The sequence below is a fragment of the Nannobrachium achirus genome (genome assembly GCF_963921795.1).
Source record: "Nannobrachium achirus genome assembly, chromosome: 1".
NCBI classification, from domain to species: domain Eukaryota; kingdom Metazoa; phylum Chordata; class Actinopteri; order Myctophiformes; family Myctophidae; genus Nannobrachium; species Nannobrachium achirus.
The window spans coordinates 26303202-26320469 of NC_137810.1; the positions used below are offsets into that span (position 1 = coordinate 26303202).

Consider the following 17268-nt stretch of genomic DNA (forward strand, 5'->3'; position numbering starts at 1 on the left):
TCATACTTCCAAAACTCATTTTTTAATTGATTCATGCCAGAGCAGCTCCTTTTGTAACGTCAGTCGTGTGTTCTAAGACATCTTAAATCTGTCTGGGGTTGATATCACTCTGTACTGCAGTCCTTACTTTAAAATCAAACTTTAACTTGTTAGCTGAAGAAATGCAAATGAGTTTAAATTAAATTTGCTCTGAAGACCCAGTGACACATTAGAAAGTAACATTCTTGGTGTTAACCCTGAGAGTAAAATTATCAAAGAGTCCTTCAAACACTGGTAAACTGGACACCTAGATGTACAGTAGATATTTATCAAATAGCAGGGGTACAAGCTAGCTATGTGTGCGACCAACAAATCCTATTTGAATACATTTTAATTCTCTTGTGTTTCTGTCATTCTCCACCTCTCTGTCGCTCTGTGTCTCTCTCAGGTACATCACCCAGCAGGGACACAAACTGGAGGTGGGGGCCCCTCGGCCCCCTGCCACCGTCACTAATGCTGTGTCCTGGAGGTCAGAGGGCATCAAGTACAGGAAGAACGAGGTCTTCATGGATGTCATTGAATCAGTCAACTTACTGGTGAGGATTATTTATTTCACTTGTCAACTCTTTGTGTAGAAAAGGCTTTTTAATGCGTTCCTTGGCTCTGAGTGTGCGAGAAGAACTTCCCGACGGGACCCCTTGCTGATCAACTCTTTGTGTGTCTTAAAATGTTTGTCACCAAAGCCGCTTTTAATATAAAGTATCAAATATGTGTCAGTAGATGAAAACAAACGGAATCACTGGAATCTTAATGTCCCAGACTGCTAGTGTTGTGGGGTTTATCTTGCCGTGGCTTTGAGCTGTCCATGGACAGAACTTGCGTTAACGTCTTGAACCTGCAAGGATTTTACGATTTTATGTATTCCCTGTAGTGAACGGAATTTGCCTCGTATCGCTTTGATTTTGTTTGAATGTTAGAAAACGGCTTCCTTCCCTCACACATCGTCTGTGGGTATGAGCCACTATTACATCAGCTTGTTGTGATCATATTTACTAAGCTATTTACTGTTTTTACACATTATTGGGGTGAATAATCTTTCAAGCATTTCTCAATTTCTCTCAGCCTCAGCTGCAGGATGCCATGAAAAATGTATTAAAGTGCTAATGCTGTATATATTGGTAAAATATAAATGTGTAATGAGGCTGAGGGCAAGGATAAGTAATGTTTTATTTTTACTCCGTTTTCCATTTCACGGCGTGTTTCGCAATGTGATACCACATCAAATCACTTCCTCTAGATGCCACACATCACAGTACCACCACACTGCTTGTATGAAAGGTGAGATCAGGTCAACCGCACTAACTACTGTACGTATTTATTCTTTTCTATACTAGATACTAATTGATAGATGATACTAATGCAAAATGCAAAACCAAAATGGAGCTGGTCATCATTAAACGGGAATCATTTGAAAATGTTTTTACTTTTTTGATGTTGCAGCAGATACTGAAATATAAATGGATTTTTTTGTGGGGCAAACGATTAAATATTTTCGGTATTCACAGAGCAGAGCCAGGAGAGAAGGTTGAGATACGATTCATTCTTTGGTCATGAGGGCTCTGTGTTTCCAGGGCAGGGGATTTACCATCCACACCCAGAGCACTTAATCTTTTTTGCCTGGAAGCCAACTTTGAGAAAGATAATCTCACCTCGGGACCCAGTCTAATAAATAGATCTTGCCACACTGTTGCCATGTGAAGAAGACTCAACAGAAGTACATTCATTCATGGCCCTTTTCACATACAGTACAGTACAGTACAGTACAGTACAGGACTGAAGTGTCTCATAAAAATCCATGGCCATGAATGTCACACCTTTGCGAATATGGTGTTTATTTAATACATAAACCCATGCGTCCCTATTCTGGGGTGAACATTCTGCGAAAATAGCTGTTCTAGGTGTTTTATGACTGTAAAACAAAAAGAAATGCGTGCACACTGTGAGCTCCTGTTGCAAAGACTTTTTGTTGCACCTGAGTGCTGTCACATTTCGACTGGAGCCCACAGTGGGTGAGCGTTTCTTTTCGGTTTTACTTTTCTTTTTGTTTTGCAGTGTCAAACAGAGGCACACGTCAATCCACTTTGCAGTCATCTAAAATGATTTGTTAAATATCTCTTTAAGATTCAGAATGAGCTGCACTTTTTGTGCACCGTTGTTTGTTCTGCCAATCAGTGTGTATAGGGCTGTCACAATTATTACATAATCGTCTAATCGTGATTATTTGACATTATCGCAATTATTTTGTCATAATCGTCATAATCGTGAATGTTGATCGGCTATTTCCACTATCAATGTTATTTTTTAAGTAGTAAGTTGTCAAATATGTCAGTAATTTCTTTGTGTATTTAGGTTTTGTGTCATATCTGCCATGTGCAACTTCAAAGCCTAAAAGCCAAACAGATATGTAATTGTCAATGACAAAAACACAATTAAATCGTTAATCGCCAATTATTTGAGTGACAATTAATCGTCATGTAAAATGTCATAACGTGACAGCCCTAAGTGTGTATATAGCGTGTATATTCTCAAATGATGTGGTGATTAACTGTAGTGAGGTTGACCAACTTGACAAGGCTGCAGCTGGCCAAACAATGTGCTGAGTGATTCTGACAAGGCTGTGCAATACCTTGTATAGTATCTATTCATAGCTAAAAACCACAAGTTATTCTGTCAACATTGACAATGGCGTTCTCTTTTAACCTGGAACTTTTCATCTACATGAAAGTAAATAAACTGTGAATGAAACCCTCTATTTATCATTTGGCGTGTCTGAGAAAACATGTCTATAGCAAATACAGTTGACCAAGACACTTTAATTATAGATGTGAAGGCAATCATAACCTGCAAATCAAGCGATATAAGATTGAGAATTCCTTTTCAGGTTATGTTAGTGTACTCTGTGTAATGGTTTAGGTGTACAGTAGGTGTGGCTGTGCGTGTTGGTGGCTGGGGGCAGTCATTGTTTTATTGTTTCAATAATTTAGACTACCTGACATTGAAAGAGGGACACTTGCCTCGCTCAACAACTACCATCTAGGTGGCCTTGGGCAAAGGCAAAGCACAATATGCATTTATGATAATTTGCAGACATGTTTTCCCTGGTGTGAATGTGTTTAAGTGTTTGACAGTGAAGGCTGACAAAGAGAACCATGCTTAGCAACATCTGTAAAAATGTAAAATAAATTAATAAATGCATATCTTCGGTCATGTACAGTGATTAATAAATGTATGAGTTTAGTGGAAAGATGTTCAACTTTTTTTTTGAACCTCTTAGAACCAGCTTTTAAGAAATGTGGCTTAATATAAATGGTAAAAATACTTCCTGAAACTACAGTGGGAGCCAAGTACTCTATTGTGTCCATAGCCTGCCTTGAAGCTTCCAGACACAATTTTTCTCCTTCCTTGAATTGAATCTCTGAGGAAATGGTCTCCAATTTCCCATATTGAAACAATCCCCCATTATTTTTTGATATTATTTTTCATGGCACTTCTAATTATGTTGTATTCATTGGTGCAGGACTGGAAGGCTGGTTGAGAAGGTGAATATATGTAGTATGATTCATGCAAATTTCTATAAATAAAATAAAGACTAGATAGGTGTTTTGTAGTACAATTTAGGCATTTAGCAGACACCCTTAATCCAGAGTGAGAAATGCATAGAAATAGTAATCTAGGATCATACGTAAACCAAGAACCTATCATCAGTCTAAACAGTCATATATAAATATTGTCTATAGTAGGTCTACAAATAATCTGGCATCAGTAGTGCCATGTATTGTAGGTAACTAATTAACAACACTTTTCATTGAACCAGGTGGCAGTTGGTGTCACCCCATTAGTGTCACCATGCAGTTAGTGTCACCATACATATCAGGTTTTGTGTTTTGTAGGCCAGGAGTTATATTATTGGCTGAACAGAAATATTTCCATCCTGTGAGGCGACATCCTGTTTCTCTCTGAGGTTAAGGCACTGCTGAGTGCTGCTGCTGCTGCAAAGAAACACCCTGAAAACGAAATGTACAACATTTCCAGATGTTGGAAAGTTTAACACTTTTGGCACACGTCTCATTTTCATCTGGTGAGAAAGAAGTCATGCAAAATTATACAACTCTCATCTCTGATGCCACAATACAACTCATCTCTGATACTTTGTGTGTTGTGTTAAGAAACACTTTAGGCCATGAGTATAACATAACAGGAGAGAGTTCATGAATCTGAAGACCATTAAAATGGTAATAAGGCTGACCCTAGAGGCAGGCTCACCAGGCCCCTGGATGAAAGGGAAACTGAAAACCTGACAGTTCTATGCCACAGCCAGCGAGGTTGCTGCCGTAGACATTTCCTTATCTCTGACTGGGGAGTTTTTAATCAAGACTTCACCGGTCTTTCCTACCCATGTATGAAAAAGACCACAACCAATCTGATGTTTACCAACCTCCCATACTGTGAACCTGTTAGTAGCAATTCCTGATATTAACTTGGTTATCTGTCTGCTTATATGTATTTGTACAATCTGGGAACCCATTTGTTTTGTTTTTTTGCCGTTGGCAGAGTGTTATTATTTGTATTAATGCTCTGTCTGTTAGTTTGATGACTGCAGATCGACCTGTCTTGTCTGTGAGTCTGTCAATCCCACTGCCTGTCCGTTTGTATCTCTGTCCTTGTCTATGATTTTATTAGCCAGGGACTCTGTCTGTATTTTACACCCTCTGTCCTTGTGTGTTCCTGTCAACCTTTAGACTCTAGTCTTTTTACTCTTTTGTTGATGAGCAGTGTATGCTGACATATGAAGCCTTCAGAATAAGTCTCTTGTCAATCGTCTTAACAGTTGAAGTGTTGTATTCATAGCCAAGACAGCAGTGCTTTTAAGTTGTGTAAAACGTTTGTACTAGGGATGTCCGATATATCGGCCTCCGGATATTGGCATAAAAATCTGAAAATATCAGTATTGTCGTTGTTTTTTTCACAGGAGTTGATATATATGAAATGTAAGCTTACCATAATCACAGTAAAGGCCCATTCCCACTGGGCCAGATAACAGATATCTGGAGATATTTCTCCAGATATTTTTCCATGCAAAGTGGATGGTAGATACAGATAAAACCACAGATATTTGCCACAGATACTTTTATCTGTGGCAAATATTTTTTTTATCTGTATCTATCTACCATCCACTTTGCATGGAAAAATATCTGGAGAAATATCTCCAGATATCTGTTATCTGGCCCAGTGGGAATGGGCCTTTATCCTTAATCATATTCCATCATATTCAAGGGCTTTTCGATAGAAATTAGTCAAACTCAAATTAGAGCAAGGCAATTATGCTTCTCCACTGTGAAATAGGCCTACATCTAATCTAAGATTAGTGGGACTCAAATGACCACCAGAGTCCTGGGACTCACTTCAATGAAAACAGCAACACTGTATTATATTATATTTATTAGATATTATATTAATACTATAGCTATTTTATTTTATAAGATATGTGATGTTACCTGACAATTTGTTGACTTTTGGTGAAAAAGCCAGCATATGTCGGTATCGTAAATTAAGAGTTGGACAATATCGACGGTATATCGGTTATCGGTAAAAAAAAGGGCAATATCGGACATCCCTAGTTTGTACAGTATAGTATTTGTATTGACTGTACTATTACTGTACTATATATTACCAATTCAAAACATCTTAAATGGGCTAACATGCTATTGCTAAGGATTTAGTATTCTTGTCCACAGATGTGCCCTTTTGTTCCCATTGTTCATCTGTAGGTAAATGCCAGCGGCAGTGTCCTAAGCAGTGAGATTGTGGGCACCATCAAGCTCAAAGTGGTCCTGTCAGGAATGCCAGAACTCCGGCTGGGCCTCAATGACAAAGTACTGTTTGAGATCACTGGCAGTGAGTATCATTCTAGTGAAGTCTATTATACTGTGCTGATAACATGAGTAACTGGGGATGGGGATGAAGAGTATTGCCTTCAGTGATGATTGGCCAGTAGGGAAAAGTAAACATTAATAATGTAATTACCAATTTGTTCCATCATCATTAAAAGGATCCTCTGGGTATATGTCTCTCTAAGTTCTCCAGCTACTGTACATCACCTCAAGAGCTCTTGACACACAGACAGCAAGCCTATGTGTATTAACTCATACAGTGCCTATCCCGGACTAGTTCGGGATATTCGGGATCAAAAACAATTTTTTATTTGCTATTTTACTTGCTCGCTAGCCGCTAGCCAGCAAGCCATTCTACTCTGTCCGACGATATATTCCATTGAAAATGGTTTAAAATAAAGTTTAGACCCCCCCAATGTTCACCCAATGTTCATTGTAGGCGGCGCGACGTATTCCAGGGTGCCTATCCCGAACTAGTCCGGGATATTTAATGAAATGAATAAAAATGATAAGAGGCCTTCTGAAGCCTGGCCTGATTTTTGTAGCTACTAGCCGAAAGCTAGCAACGTCCCGGCCGGACGTTATTTGCGAACGCAATCGCCAATCTCCGCCTAATCCAATGAAAGACCACATCTTTAAAGGCTTATATCTCTGGATTGTGTCATAGGGAAGCGGCGCGAGGTTTATTTACGGCGAAATCGCCCAAAAATGATCTTTTAGATGACAAAATGGGAATAGCCATTCTGTTAGCATCTTCATCCGGGACATTTCCATGCCGTGCATGAACGTGAGCACGTCAGGTCCTGGAAGGTGAAGTCCTGGAAGCTAAAGCGCTCGCTTATGAGAGATGCGCTGGCATTCTTTGGCCCCTAGAGGGCGCTGGCACTCAATGAGTTAAGACTTTACTTATTCAGAGATGGGTCATTTAAGGTACAGTGCGTAAAAGACTAAGTGTGCTGATGGCAGTGTGAAACTTTATTTAGAAAATGTGTTTATACGGCGTACTGTGTTGACACTCTTGTTATGTCTGTGATTGGGTCCTATAACTCTTGAGTTTTTGTTTAACTCTGAGAATGTAAAAATTGACCCAAATCAATACTCCAGATTGTACTGCAACAACAACAACAATGTATGCTGGACGATGTTATAAACACTCATCATGCTTTGAAGATGACGCTCAAATGGTCGAGGGAATTTTCACCTCATACTGTAGCAATCACCCCTTCAGTTTCAGCCTGGTCCTCTACCCTTACTCCTCCCCTGCTCTATAGCTAAATCTTTCACTCCCACAGGACACCTCAGGTGCATTATGTTCCACAATTCTTCCATCTCTATCCTTGCTTGCCCCCCCCATCCTCCCAACAAAAAGTCCCAATTTGGCAAATATCCCCATGCCTATTTATTTTCCTCTTCCCACCACTCCTCACTGTCTGTCTGTCTGCGTCTTTCTCTCTGACTCTTTGTCTCTTTGACTTTCTGTCTCTCTCTCTGTGAGTTAATCCCCACCCCAGGCTATGTGGCCTGTAGATGAAAGACCGGGTCCCTGGAACTGTGGCATTTGCAGTCCACCTGCTGTTTGCAAAATACATGAATAAGAAGTGATGATCACATATACAGTCAAATTAACCACATGAACCTTAGCATGTATATTCTGGGACGAACATTCAGCAAATATATTTAGCAGATTTGGAGAAACGGCCTCGTATTTTCAGCACAGAGATTTGGGGGTGAGAGAATACAGGAGCGGACCTAGTATAGAGCCCTCGGGGACCATGGTCAAGTTGGTATAGAGCAGGGGTTCTCAAACCTTTTTCTAGCACAACCCTATATTATGAGGGGTTTTTTTGGCGACCCCATCAAAACCTGCCACCCCGCTTTTAAAAAGAAATTATTATTATAATTTTTATCCCACGATTCTGTAACCCATTTTTCACCCAGTGCCAATTGCCTATGTAATCCAGGGCTCCGCTCTCCCTCTGCCGCACCTGGGGAGACAACGGAGTGACCTCATGCTTCCTTCTATGCATGAGTAGTCCAAGTTGCTTCTTTTCACCTGACGGGGGATTTCCCCGATTTGGACGTAGCGCGTGGAAGGAACACGTTATTCCAACCAGTTCCTTTCCCCTCCATCAGGCGCCCCGGCTGGCCAGGGGGAGGCATTATAGAGACCAGGATTTCTGCATGTTTTTGTGAGGGTATTTACCCTTGGAGACACGGGGAGAACATGCAAACTCCACACAGAAAGGCCCTTTCGCCAACCCCACCTAGGGTGTGGGCGCTGATGGCACGGAGGAGGGAACACGCCCACAGCGTCCCCCGGCGGGAATCAAACCCAGGACCTTCTAGCTGTGAGGCGAAAGCCCGCTACCCCGCTTTTGAAAACTCCACAAGGTTATAGAATACAGATGGATCTAAATGGACCACTTATTTGTAGCCTACCAACCTCCATAAGCATTTAGACAGAATATGTTGCTAGTAGTAGGCCTACTTTAACATAATATTGCAACAAAAATGTCGTGATCCAACTCCCCATAACTGCTCTGGTTGTCTGTCTGTTTGGAATGATCTCCCCACTCCAAGCGAAACGGACTGGTCGCGTCGCGATCGAAATTTAACACCGCGAGGGTACAGATGTAACCAAATGTACTACTGGTCCATGAATTTGTCCAATCTGCTGATATTAAACATAATCCTAGGAAATCTTTTATGAACAGTTAAAATCTAAGCCTCTGCTAAGCTTACAAGGGCTTGTGAATGTGCGTGTTGTTGTTGGCTTAAATGGCTTGTGCTGCCCTCTCTTCTGCTACTTGTTTGGGGCAAAGCTGTGTGTGTGTGTTAGAGGTAGAGGAGTGTCTGTTCTTTTCACGCTGCCCGCAACACCTCACTTTTTTAAAGATGAAAATATATTAATAATTTTTTTGGGTTGCAAATGCGCGACCCCAATGGCACCTTCCCGTGACTGCACTTTGGGTTGGGACCCATAGTTTGAGAACCGCTGGTAGAGGGTTTAATTAGTGTCTTGGTCAGGGGTAGGGACTCAACAAGCTGCCAAAACAGTTTAAAGTGTCTTTAAACACTGACCCAAAATCTCCAATAGATGTAAGTTCGGGTTGAGATCTGGTGACTGCAAAGGCCATAAAATATCATTCACTTAATTTTGGTGTCTCACAATAGTTATCATAACAGGTACTGTATCTCTGTCATGGCTCTGTTGTAGTGTACATCCCAGTAGTCCATGCGCACATGTGTTGTGAGCTTGTAGATCTGCTGTTTTCAATAGTTTGGGTCCCGGGCAAACGTCTATTTTATCTTTTGGGTCTCAAGCTAAAAGGTTTGGGAACCACCGTTCTAGAGGAGAGTGTCCAGCGTTCTCCTCTTGCTTTTTACATTTCTGACTAATAAAGTATTCAATCAAAAAACTCTCCCTCGTCCCTCCCCTCTGCAACCACACACCGATTATCTGGTTTAACTCCAGCTACGGAGCTAGCCTTCCTCAAAAGCGTGTTCAGTTTGTTGGCATCCGTTGTGTTGATTTTATGCCCCCAACATACCATGGCAAAAAAAAAGAAGAGAACACTGACTGCAACAGACTGGTAGAACATCTGCAGCAGCCTGTTGATTACATTGAAAGAGCTGAGTCTCCTCAGGAAGAACAGCTTGCTCTGTTCCTTCCTGTAGACTGGAGGGCCTCAGCCCCCCACATCATAACAGAGCCGCCCCCCCCCCCCCCCCCCCACTGCAGGGGTCAAGCCTCAGGCCTGTAATGTTCTCTCGCTGTACAGCACACTTACTACTTTTGTGTGACCATGTAGTGACAAAGTTGGGCATTAATTTACGAAAAAACTAAATATGGTGGAGCTTTCCACCTGTCAGCGATGATGTATAAGTATCAATAAGTATGACATTACTTTTTTCCCACATCTCTGTTGACCAGTGCCTATCCTGTCGTGCATTAACATTCTCAGTCACCAGAGTAAAGCTGGTTGCACACTGCTGCATTTTTTCGTAGCAAAATGCGTTTTTCAGGGCGAGGAGAGAGAGAGAGATAGAGAGAGCAAGGGACCCAGTGGTCTGAAACTACGAACCGGGCGGCATTGTGCAAACGTGATTAACATAACGTGAGGTTGATTTCTTTATTTACATGCTCTGAAATTCACTCCTATATTCGGCCGAAAAAACACAGCAGTGTGCAACGACCTTAAGACTTTGATCTTCTGTTTTTCCTAACATATCGCACACATGGCATGGGAAGTTCAGACCTCAAATGTGCACTTTCGACCACAATTACCAACCTCTGAAATACTAGCCAGTTGGGCAGTCTTTAGTGACTGAAGCTTTCACAGTCACTTGGGACACTTTTTTCTTGCCATCTTGATCCAAAATTGAGGTCAACTGGGCCTGCCTGGCAGCATTTATGTATGCCACAGAGCAGGATGGGTTGTTAATTGCTTAATTGTACCATACACTTGTATGGACACATCTGCATTCTGCAATTATATTTTGCCACAAATTCTTTTCGGCTCTTTCCTTTAATCTCTCTTTTTTTTTTAAGCAATGTTTGATCTCAGTAAGCAAATGATGAGCAAGTTGTGCAGCACCAAATGTGATACTTGTCTTCAACACAGCAGAATGGAGCACATTAAGTGTCCAACATTGCCCTCTTCTGACCGCAGTGTGTAAATGTCACTACAGGGAATGGAAAGGATTGTCCATTTAAATCCCATTATATGTCTTTGCCTGGGGTGCCCCACATCTTTAGACTAGGTCCTTTTTCCCCTCTACACCAAAGTTCTTCTCATAGCACATCACAATGTGATGAATTGTGAGCTTGTAGATGTGCTATTTTTGCTGAATGCTTCCCTCCAGAATGGGGACGCTAGGGTTCAAGTGGGTATATTTAGGTACAGGGATAGAGTTTCATGAAGTTCTTGGTTATACTGAATTCATCCACTTGTTATACCTCTTAAAGGGCAACATAGCTGATGTTCAACCTGAACTGTGAAGATCTGCTTAAAGGACAACTTCATATTTTAGATTGTAATTAGAGAAAAGAAAAGGTGAGTGTTAAAATGTTCTCATTTGCTTCGTTCTATTGTTTTATTGCGTTTACCGTGCTAAAATGTGGGGCATGCGTACGCATGGGGGCATGCGTACAAGTGGCTAAATATGTCTTTTTAGACACAATAAGCCAGCAGTTTCTTTATTGCTATTTACAGTGACACTTCTAGCCCCCATAAGTCACATCCAACCATGAAAGGTTGCGTTGTATCTTGGGAATAGGCTTATTCTGTGTAAAATGACATATTTAGCCACTTGTACGCATGCCCCCAAACACCGAAATAAGAATATCTAAAACCATAGAAAGAAGTAAATGAAATAATTTTAACACTCATCATTTATTTTCCCTAATTACAATCTAAAATATGAACCCTTGTAAAAAACTAAAGTTGTCCTTTAACACTTCCCCTGTGTTCCGTGTTGAGAACTTGCATCAGAAATGCATCGATTGCTTTATAAAAGCAAGCAGAGACTTTCCAGCACAGAGAACTCTCAAGGTAGGGAGGCCTCTGGTTTGAGGGCAGTAATGTTAATGTTTATTGGCACTACATAATGGGTCTGCAACGGACTAACAGACTAAAAAGGTGGACCTAATGAAAAGGGACAACCCACTTCTGTTGTGTTTATTTTATTTTATAGCACAATTTCTTTGCTTGTGCCCATGGTTGTCCAAATACAGGGAAGGAGGGAAGTCATATTTTGTTGTTGTCAGACAGAGACCAATCTCCATTTTTCAACTTTTAGTTTTTTCATAAATGAATACTACAATTTTACTACAATTGTGAGCCCCTTTTTTTCCATGTACAACAAATATCTTTGGTTTAAATCATTTTGTACAATCATTAACTCTTACAGTGCCTATCCCGAACAAGTTTGGCTTATTTCAATCCAATCCAATATTTTATTTGCTATTTTACTTACCCCGAGCTGCTTGGAGCAACGTGGGTGGTCCTTGCTCGTCCAGCGCTAGCCAACGAGAGACGCTAGATGGTCCGACGATTTATTCCATTGAAAATGGTTTAAAATAAAGTTTAGAGCCCCCCAAAAAAACCTCAATATATACTGTCGGCGGCGCGACGTATTCCAGGGTGCCTATCCCGAACTAGTTCGGGATATTTAATAAAATGAATTATTTAATCGGAGGCCTCAACGAAGCCCCGGTCTAAATTTCCATCCATGGCCGGGACTTAGACTCGGCCATCCACGGGCCGTAGTCGCGCTAACGGCCGCATCGCGCCGCCCACTCCAATGATAAATCACATCTTTAGACAGGATTTTCTCCGGATTGTGTTCCCAGACCCAAAGAAAAAGTTTTTTGCGACTGAAATAGCTTTAGATCGGGCTTCTAAATGGGTTAGCATTTTGGCTACGTGTCAGCTAGCTTCCTCCTCTCGTCACCCATAGCATTGGCTGGAGTGAAATCCCAAGGCACTTGGGACAGTGTCGACGGAAGCTAGAGCGAAGGTCTATGGAGAAATTTCTGGCACTCTAGCGCCCCTTGTGGCCGGCGGCACTGTATGAGTTAAGCTGACAATGTGTCGGCTTGTAGATCTGCTATTTCTGTTTGTTCCCAGAATAGCTGCTAGGGTTCATGTTGTTATGTCCCTGATGTGTTATATAGAGCTGATTTTCTTATTGTAGCACATTGTAAAGTCACTGAGACATTGTAATCAAGTGGATATAAAACATCATAAAAGTTTGTCACCATTTGCAAATCATCAACACTATATTAACTATTTGTCACAGGTACACTGCGCTCCATTCCTCACTCTATTATAGGTACACGCACACACATTATACTTATGCACACATAAACACACTATATACAGTACACACACGACACAGCCCTTTTTAAGGTATACTTTATTATCCCCTTGGTGACGTTTGTCCTCTGCATTTGACCATCCTAACTACTTGTGAGCAGTGAGCAGCCACAGTGCCGTGCCTAGGGACCAACTCCAGTTGGAATGCCAGTACCTTGGTCAAGGGCAGTGGTGGAAAGTAACTAAGTATATTTATTTAACTCATTGGCCGCCAACATTATGTCGTTACCTGACATGCATTCAGAGATTTTCACTAACCTTTGAAAAATCATAGAATATTCAGCGTCGCTCTGATTTTACTCAAAAGATGGAGTTGAAAATAATCCCTGTCCACTTTTAACAATCCACTCACCTCGCTTTCCACCACTCGTCCCATAGAGCATAGATTATGAGGCTTTTTCTTTTTTTTCTCCAAAAAAAAAGCTTTTTTTGTTTTCCGATTACGTTATCGGCGTGTCAGGTGATCTTCCAGTTACCCGAACAGCATCATCCAGCGTCACTTTCCACCACTCGTCCCATAGACTAGCACTATGTGGCTTTTTCCTTCACAAAAAACTCAAACACTGTTTTTGTTCCGGTGACCCAAAGCTGGCGAACAGCATCATCAGCATAAAAAATAAGGGACTCGTCCAACTCGTCGCTGGCAGCGTGGACCATTGGGAATAACTCTTACATACATGAACAACTTCCACCATATATTTATATATGTATATACATTTCAGCCATTTGGAAATGGATGATTTACAAGCTTATACTTAATGTACTTCAACTACATTTTGAAACCAATACTTTTGTACTTTTACTCAAGTAAATGTTAAATTCCGGATGTTTACTTGTAACAGTACTTCTACATTGCAGTATTGATACTTTTACTTAAATGAAACATACTTTTTCCACCACTGGTCAAGGGCAATGGCAGGAACATGTACCTAGTACTAGCATGCATGTAATTGTGAGGGAAGAAAAGCATGGAAACACAGAGCGGACATTTAAAGCAAACACTGAAAAGCATCACTGCCTGGGTTATGAGGCAACAGTGCTAAGCACTGCTCCACCGTGTTGCTTTGTCTCTCCCTCCATTACTCCAGAGTCAAGAGACGGTGTTTGTCCATGTGACCTTTCTCCTTTGCCATTCCTTGATTGTGTGTGTGTGTGTGTGTGTGTGCTGTGTGTACCAGGCTGCGTTAAAGGGCTTCCCTGCTACAGTGCTAGGTCAGTAGTTGTCTGATCTCGCCAGACCTGACCACACTTATGTGTGGAAATGTCAAGCACAAGCCAACAAAAACACATTAACACACATGCACGCACACACGCACGCATGCACGCACCCTGTCTGTCTTTCTGCCCCTCTGTCTCTCTCTCCCTCCCTCCCTCCCTCTCCTCCACATCCCATCCCAGGAGGGAGTAGAGGAGTTGGTCTGGGGTTGCATTCTGAGTAGGTGATGCAGGGTTTAGCTGACGGCTGGCTGAGAATTTAGCTGAAGGCGTGCAGTCATTACAGTGGCTTTCCAACTCTCAGCAGCATCCATTTACCATGGGACACAACTTTCCCCAGCACACTGGAGACATAGCTAGAGGTCACACTGCCATTGTTGTCTGCACCAGCTGCACTGTTTGTTAGGAACAATCAAGAAATGTCTTCCCACTGAAAGAGACAATAGATACAGTACTATATCTCTATATATATCTATATCTATCTATACATAATATATTATATATATATATATATAAAACAGATGGAGGATGAATAAAGGACTGACAACTTCTTTGGTTGTAACTTAATACAGTAGCTGTAAATTATCATTATAATTATTTGATTTAAGTTCACCTAGAATGTCATTTCCTACGACTTTTTAAATGTCAACTTTAAGAAATAATTTTCCATTGTTTCATTGCTATGTAGTGTGGTGGAGTGGGGTTTAGAATGACTTCCCTGGCAGTTGTTGTAAATATATATCAATAATAGCAAATGAAGCTCTATCTCAGGCTTTCTATCATGCCTTTCAAGATGTAATATTATGGATAGAAAAGTGTTTCATAGTGTCATTATTTGATCCAACAAACATTCTGGAATTTGTATGCTAAAAATCCCAGGACAAAAATCCACTCGTCCTACACAATTTGCCCTCTTGGCCCCCAAACTGTGAAATAGACTCCCTGTTGCACTAAGAACAACAGACTCGCTCCATAGCTTCCGCCGTGGCCTGAAGACTATTCAGACTCCACCTAGTACCGCTTACTGTAGCTCACCTACCCCCCAATGACCATACATGAAAGCTACATAGCAGTGTTTTTCTTAGGTTTTTTATTCTATGCATTTGATGTACTGTTGTTGATGTATTGATGTATTACCTTGCTTATTGTATTGGTTTATTACCTTGCTTAGTGTATTGATGTATTACCTTGCTTATTGTAAGTCACTCTGGATCAAGAGCGTCTGCTAAATGCCTAAATTGTAAATTGTATGCGTGTGTATGTCAGACATTGCCAATCGTCCCTGCGTGTAAAGTGTACTTTGGTCCATGTCGCAGTCAACCCTCCCCCCGCTGATGTGTGTGTGTGTGTGTGTGTTTGTCAGGAGAGAAGAGTAAAGCGGTGGAGCTGGAGGACGTCAAGTTCCACCAATGCGTGCGTCTGTCTCGCTTTGAAAATGACCGCACCATCTCCTTCATCCCCCCCGACGGAGAGAGCGAACTCATGTCCTACCGCCTCAACACTACAGTCAGTCGTCTATACACACACACACACACACACACACACACACACACACACACACACACACACACAGACACGTCTTACTAACGTTGTGGGGATGTCAAAAGCAATTTGTCATAAAAAATGCCATAACCTGTTCGCCCATCTAACCCTAATCAGATTTATACTTTATGTGCTGGTGTCGTGCACTGGAAATAGCAGATCGTGCAACAACAGCACTCCACTAATTATAAACCACACCTAATCTTAACAGTAATTGTAACTTGTGTGGTGCGTTTTGGAAATGCAAACTACAAATCTATGTCACAAGTAACTCATCAAAAAAAAATCCCCACAAGGTAGATTCATCCAACACAAACACACTCGCGCTGCGGTTGTGTTCTCACCTCTGCGTCATCAGTGCCTATACCCTTGGTGGGGTTGACGAAAGGGCCTTTCTTTGTGGAGTTTGCATGTTCTCCTCGTGTCCCTTAGGGTAGGTACCCTGACAAAAACATACTGCCTCCCCCTGGTCAGCCGGGTTGGGGGCACCTGATGGACGGGAAAAGAACTGGTTGGAATAACGGGTTCCTTCCATGCGCTACGTCTTACTGGGGAAACTCCTGTCAGGTGATAAGAAGCGGCCCGATCACTCCTTGGGGCTCTCCCCAGCTTGGCAGAGGGAGAGCAGCGCCCAGGATTACAGCTTAGGCAATTAGCACTGGGTGAAAAACGGGGTACAAAATATATAATGAAGAAAAAAAAAAAAAACATTGTATAAAAAAATCAATAATCAAGTTTAACAAACATAAAGGCTGTCTCACCATTGCTTTCGCAGACACATATCGAGAACAGCTCAATCTTGGATTGGCTAAACATCAGCAATGCAATTTTGCATGTACTGTATTTATGTACTAAACACATCTTCTCCACACATGCAGGTGACATGCAGCCATACTAGGATACAAGTCCCATGACATATACTGTAGCATCACTAAGACTGATGTTCACATAACCCCTGTGCCCCCCATCATTAGGTGTTTTACAAACACTCTCATAGCTGTAGCTGTAAATTACACAACATAAACATGACACGGCAGATGAATAATGTAGCACATCCTATGTTATAAATGTCTCTCTCTCTCTCTCTCTCTCTCTCTCTCTCTCTCTCTCTCTCTCTCTGTCTCTCTCTCTCTCTCTCTCTCTCTCTGCCTGTGTCATTCTGTCATCGCTGTCTAGCAGAAACCTTGTACTGTATCTCCATATTTTCACTTCATGAATTAATGCCCTATTTTATACTTTGATGCCTGGTTGTGCAAAAGTAATTAAAATAGCCGATCTACAAGCCCACATCACAAAGCAACACGTGAGATTGTAGATCGACTACTTTTGCCATTTTCAAGAGATTTTGAAAATGTTTGACTATAATGAATACAATTGACACACATTTATCTAATGAAAAGTGTTAGTAAGCACTAGATATAACTACAGTACAATGAATCCATTGAAACACAGGTTCCTTTTTCCATTTATTGAATGCAGCGGTTAACAAGACTACCTGGCTGCAGACACTAGGGTCCTGTTGATGTCCACGGGAGACAGGAACATCAACAAGTGGCAGGAAGTGACCTCACACCTCTTTCTTGCTCTACCCCATGGAGGTTCTGTTTAGGGTTAGGGGGTAGAGTTGGGTTGTCTAAAAGATAAAAGATAACATGTACACATAGCGACAATGCGGCTCAAAGGGACTGTATTGCCTTGGA

General features: G+C 41.5%; 1 protein-coding gene across 2 annotated transcripts in view; it reads left to right on the forward strand.

The window, feature by feature from the left end:
- ap1m3 (adaptor related protein complex 1 subunit mu 3) overlaps positions 1 to 17268 on the forward strand; it is a 57697-nt gene that overhangs the window by 28905 nt on the left and 11524 nt on the right. For both annotated transcript variants that reach the window (XM_080723217.1, XM_080723218.1), the window contains exons 5-7: positions 428 to 575; positions 5808 to 5934; positions 15390 to 15532. In XM_080723217.1, the coding sequence (XP_080579343.1) occupies positions 428 to 575; positions 5808 to 5934; positions 15390 to 15532 (418 nt within the window). The remainder of the gene's footprint in view (positions 1 to 427; positions 576 to 5807; positions 5935 to 15389; positions 15533 to 17268) is intronic.